Source organism: Anolis sagrei, chromosome 9 (assembly GCF_037176765.1).
Source record: "Anolis sagrei isolate rAnoSag1 chromosome 9, rAnoSag1.mat, whole genome shotgun sequence".
Lineage (NCBI taxonomy): Eukaryota > Metazoa > Chordata > Lepidosauria > Squamata > Dactyloidae > Anolis > Anolis sagrei.
In genome coordinates this window covers 19,531,503-19,537,502 of record NC_090029.1, presented here as the reverse complement: position 1 = coordinate 19,537,502, position 6,000 = coordinate 19,531,503, and the positions used below count along the sequence as shown (strand labels likewise).

The following is a 6,000-nucleotide window of genomic DNA, read 5'->3' as shown; positions in this document are numbered from 1 at the left end:
GGTTGGCAGAAGCTGGGGCTAACAGTGGGAGCTCTTGCCACTGTGCCACCATAACCGCCCCATTTCCTAGTGTGCTTTCCGACACATCAATACATGCTTCGCAACATAGTTCGGGCTCCACTGCTTTCTTGTTTAATTGTCAAAGGTTACCCACAGTGGCAAACAATGCGCCAAGTTATATTTTTTTGTACGCAAAGAGATGGTGCCAGCAGAATTGTGAAGCTTTGCATTATTTGGCTGCTTCCAGGGCTTGCGCCAGCAGCTGGACTCCTTCCAGGGAGGAAAGGGTTGTTTTGGGTGGGGAGGGAGGGTAAGGCGGGGCCAGGGCGGCCGGGAGCACCGAGCCCACAGTCGGAACAGACGGGCTCTCTCCCTGCCTGTGTGTGCTGCCTCTGCCTCGCCGTGGGAGCGATTGCGGAGGGCGAGCATGGCTGCGGTGATGCTGTGAAGGGCGCTCCCTGTTTAAGTGCCTTCCCCTGTCTGCCTGGGGCTTCTCCTTCCGCACGCCGCTGCCTCGGCTCCCATGGGCAGAGTTGCTCTCCGGCTCAACCCCACGAGCAAAGAAGATGTGGGAGATGTGGCTGTCTTGCACGGCCGAGTGACGTTTCTGGCAGCCCGGTGAGCATCAGCCGCTTGGTCACATGCTGGCCCAGGCAGTAGTGCAGGCAGCCGGGAGAGAGCAAGAGAGGGTGGAGGTGGGTCTGGTTGCAGGCCGGATGCTCCTCCGGATCTTCATCCATCCATCCATCGGGGTGATCCAGCTCTCCGGGAAACTCCCCAAACTCTTAACCGTGTTTGTGTTCCTCCCCGCAGACTTCCAGGACCCGGAGGGATCGTTGTCGTCGTCGTCCACAGCCAGCAGGATGCTCTTCCCACCTTCTGCGCAGGAGTCCTCTCCCCGCGGCCTGCCAGACGCCCACGACCTGTGCCTTGGCTTGCAGTCTCTCAGCCTGCCCGGGTGGGACCGGCCCTGGAGCACGCAGGACTCGGATGCGGCGGCCCAGCCCAGCGCACAGTCGGGTGAGTGCGGCTCCTCTTTTTGACGCACAGCGCAGCAACAGTTGCCGGACCACGCCGGCCTCCCTTTGCAAAGGCTTTATTATCCCTTGGAGGTGTCCCGGCACGGACACCTCCTTTCTTGGGGAGGGGGACGTAAACACCTATTTCCGCAAACCTAAGAGACCAAACAGGCCTTTAGGAGGAGGAGGGGTGCTGCTGGGAATTCGTCCTGATCGGTATTTATTTATTTATCGTATCAGAGGCAGGCCGTGGGTACCGTTGTTGTGTATTTTTTTATATAAACACAGTTTAAAAACTTGGCATTCTACTAAATATCTTTGCTACTTGGAGTAAATAATACTAATACTAATACTAATAATACTACTACTACTACTAATAATAATAATTTATTTTATCAGAGGCGAACCGAGGGTACCGTTGTTGTGTATTTTTTTATATAAACACAGTTTAAAAACTTGGCATTCTACTAAATGTCTTTGCTACTTGGAGTAGTTAACAATAATAGTAATATTTATTTATTTATTTATTTATCGTATCAGAGGTGAACCGAGGGTACCGTCGTTCTTTGTATTATTTTTTTATATAAACATAGTTTTAAAACTTGGCATTATACTAAATATTTTTGCTACTTGGAGTAGCTAATAATAATAATAATATTTTATTTATCGTATCAGAGGCAAACCGCGGGTACCGTTGTTGTGTTTTCTTTTATATAAACACAGTTTAAAAACTTGCCATTCTACTAAATGTCTTTGCCACTTGGAGTAATTAATAATAATAATAATAATAATAATAATAAATAATAATAATAAAAACTTTATTTATACCCCGCCACCATCTCCCCAAGGGGACTTGGAGTGGCTGACATGAGGCCAAGCCCCACAACACATCAATAGAACAAGAAACAATAAGCAAAAACAAGACAATTAATGTAACTCGCATGTAAACAGTAACACACAAAGATTTAAAAAACCAGAGTACCTCAAAGGTCCTCCCTTGTGCATGTGGCAGGGCTCAGGTTGCATTGCAGCAGGTGGCCTGTGGTTTGCTCTTCTCCACACTCGCATGTCGTGGACTCCACTTTGTAGCCCCATTTCTTGAGGTTGGCTCCACATCTTGTGGAGTCTGTTCAGCGCCTTTGTTTGTTTATTTTATTTAAAACATTGATATTCCACCCTTCTCACCCTGCATGGGACTCAGGGCAGAGCACAACATACATACGGCAAACATTCAATGCTGGAACATAAAACCACAAATGTAAACAACCATTAAAATCATTTATATTCACATTAAAAGTGACTTAAAAATCATCTCAGGTTTTGCCTCCTTGCACTGTCCCAACGGCTTGGTCCCACAGGACAGGAGGGAAGGGGCTGATCTCATATTGCCAGGAAGGGAGCTCCATAACCGGGAGGCAATCACTGAGAAGGCCCTGTCTCTCATCTCTGTCAAATACACCTGTGATGGTGGTGGGAGTGAGAGCAGGGCCTCCCCAGAAGATCTTAGTTTCCACAGTGGTTCGTAAAAGGAGATGTATTCAGACAGGTAAACTGGGCCTTCCAAGTTGCCCAGGAGGGAATCTCTCATTTGATACCAGCCAATGATTGAGGTTCTGGGTTTTAACCTGCCACTTTTGGACTCTTGCTTGCTGAGATGTTCCTTTCGAGTATCTCCTCCTGTGTTAAGCAGGCCTAATTATTGTCTATTATTATTATTATTATTATTATTATTTTAATCTATATAAATAAAAATGTAATGTTCATTTGTGGGATTAACATAACTCAAAAATCACTGGATGAATTAATACCAAATTTGAACACGATACACCTATCAGACCAATAATAATAATAATAATAATAATAATAATAATAATAAACTTTATTTATACTCCGCCACCATCTCCCCGATGGGGACTCGGAGCGGCTTACATGGGGCCAAGCCCAAACAACATAATACAGCAATAAAATCAAAGCATATATATCAGACAACAACAACATTATCAAAATGACATTAAAAATACTAATAAAATAATGGTAATAATAATAAAATAAAAATTCCAATAGAGACTTAAAAGACAAAAAAAAAATACATTACAACACACGCACAAAATCACACACACACACACACATATATATATTATATGCAAACATATATACACAAATATATACACAAACAAAACACATATACATAGACTGGACCACAGCAACTTGTGGACGGGGACGGCTATACAAATAAAAATATAATGTTCGTTTGTGGGATTAACATAACTCAAAACATAACTCACAGACTGGGCCACAGCAACAGCTAGTAATCTATATAAATAAAACTATAATGTTTGTATTTGGGATTAACATAACACAAAAATCCCTGGGCGAATTGTCACCAAATTTGGACACAAACACCTCTCAGGCCAACGAGTGACCATCACTCATAAAAACACAGCAGAAGGGACTTAAAAAGCCAAAAAACAAAAAATACATTACAACGCATGTGCAAAACCACATATATACGCACAAACACACATATGTACACATATACACAAATATATACACACAGAAAACACATATAAACAGACTGAGCCACAGTTATGCATGGCAGGGGGTGGCTATAATGATATAATAACGTAATAATATATTATTATAAAATATATTAATATATATTATATTATAACGTATTATTGCATATTATTACATAATATTCATTATAATATAATAATACATATAAATAATAATAGGATATAGATTAATATTATATTACTGTACATATATCATATAAATATAAATATCTATATTTATATGATATATATCATATAAATATAAATATCTATATTTATATGATATATATCATATAAATATAATTATATGATATATATTTCATATAAATATAAATATTTATGATATATATAATTATTTATATTTATATGAAATATATATATAATATAAATATTTATATTTATATTTATATGATATATATAATTATTTATATTTATATTATATATATATATCATATAAATATAATTATTTCTTGATCTAAGGCGTTATCGGTAAGATAGTAGTATAAGATGCAACATGGCAGTGCAAATGGGGGAGAATTGTTCATAGGGACACTTTTAGATGCAATATATTAGAGAAGCAAAGCAATGCCCTTCAAAGTATGTACACAGAGAGGTTGGTGGAGTTCTGAATGCTCTTCGATTGTAGGTGAACTATGAATCCCAGCAATTACAACCCCCAAATGTCAAGGTCTATTTTCCCCAAACTCCACCAGTGTTAACATTTGGGCATATTGAGTATCCGTGCCAAGTTTGGTCCAGATCCATCATGGTTTAAGTCCGCAGTGCTCTGTGGATGTAGGTGAACTACAAATCCAAAAATCAAGGTCAGTGCCCACCAAACCCTTCCAGTATTTTTAGTTGGTCATGAGAGTTTTGTGTGCCAGGTTGGGTTCAATTCCATCGTTGGTGGAGTTCAGAATGCTCTTTGATTGTAGGTGAACTAAGTCCCAGAAACTACAACTCCCAAATGTCAAGGTCTGTTTTCCCCAAACTCCACCAGTGTTCACATTTGGGCATATTGAGTATCCGTGCCAAATTTGGTCCGGATCCATCATGGTTTAAGTCTGCAGTGCTCTGTGGATGTAAGTGAACTACAAATCCAAAAATCAAGGTCAGTGCCCACCAAACCCTTCCAGTATTTGTTGTTGGTCATGGGAGTTTTGTGTGCCAGGTTGGGTTCAATTCCATTGTTGGTGGAGTTCAGAATGCTCTTTGATTGTAGGCGAACTATAAGTCCCAGAAACTACAACTCCCAAATGTCAAGGTCTGTTTTCCCCAAACTACACCAGTGTTCACATTTGGGCGTATTGAGTATTTGTGCCAAGTTTGGTCCAGATCCATCATGGTTTGAGTCTAGATGTAGGTGAACTACAACTCCCAAACTGGAAGGGTTTGGTCAATCCCCACCAAACCCTTCCAGTATTTGTTGTTGGTCATGGGAGTTTTGTGTGCCAAGTTTGGTTCAATTTCATCATTGGTGGAGTTCAGAATGTTCTTTGATTGTAGGTAAACTATAAATCCCACCAACAGGGGTTTGATAAAGCAGGAGGGCGGCCTTGGCACCTCTCTTGCCTTCCTTTTGCTGACCGCATGTGTTGATCTGCCAATTTGGTGACACGTTTGAAGGCGGGTGCAGCTTTGAGCGGAGCAACCATGACTCGGCAGTTTTGCTCAATGCAGTGATTGCAGACAATGGGTGTGGACTATATCATCCTCCTCCTCATCATCATCATCGGAAATAATAAAGCAAATCTATTGATCTTATTGGAAAATGAGACTTTGCAGAAGCTTGTCTTGAGTGGCCTGAGATTTCAATATGTGATTTGACCGAAATAATAATAATAATAATAATAATAATTATTATTATTATTATGCAAGTCTATTAAGGATATTTGGTGCATTAGCATGCTATTTTAAATATATAAATAAAATGCATGATATTTAAAATATATATATTTTAAATATTTAAGTGGCTCTGCTGCTCCACTCATGAAAAAAAACAGCTTTAGGAAGAACTTGTCTGTGTTTAAATGTATCGTCGAAGGCTTACATGGCTTTCTGTGAGTTTTCCGGGCTGTACAGCCATGTTCCAGAAGCATTCTCTCCTGACGTTTCGCCCACATCCATGGCAGGCATGCTCAGAGGTTGTGAGGTCTGTCGGAAACTAGGAAATTTAGGTGGAATAATGTCCAAAGTGGGAGAAAGAACTCTCGCCTGCTTGAGGCAAGTGTGAATGCTGCCATTGACCACCTTGATTAGCCTTGCAGCTTCAAAGCCTGGCTGCTTCCTGCCTGGGGGATGTGTTTAACTGGCCGCAATTAAAACAGTATTAAAAATGTCTAAAATCAGGACAGTAAATAAAGAGGAACACTTAAAAAACAGGGGAATTTCAGCATTGAATGGCCTTGCAGCTTTAAAGCCTGGCT

At 40.7% G+C, this 6,000-nt stretch overlaps 1 protein-coding gene across 4 annotated transcripts in view; it reads left to right on the top strand.

Annotated features, from left to right (window-relative positions):
* The first annotated feature begins 326 nt into the window (after nucleotides 1-326).
* Nucleotides 327-6,000, top strand: part of CPEB1 (cytoplasmic polyadenylation element binding protein 1) — a 38,079-nt gene continuing 32,405 nt past the window's right edge. For 2 of the 4 annotated variants that reach the window (XM_060755589.2, XM_060755587.2), the window contains exons 1-2: nucleotides 327-618; nucleotides 814-1,020. In XM_060755589.2, coding sequence (XP_060611572.2) covers nucleotides 864-1,020 — 157 coding nt within the window. In that variant the 5' untranslated portion in view covers nucleotides 327-618; nucleotides 814-863. The other 2 variants (XM_060755588.2, XM_060755590.2) reach the window with 2 other exon arrangements.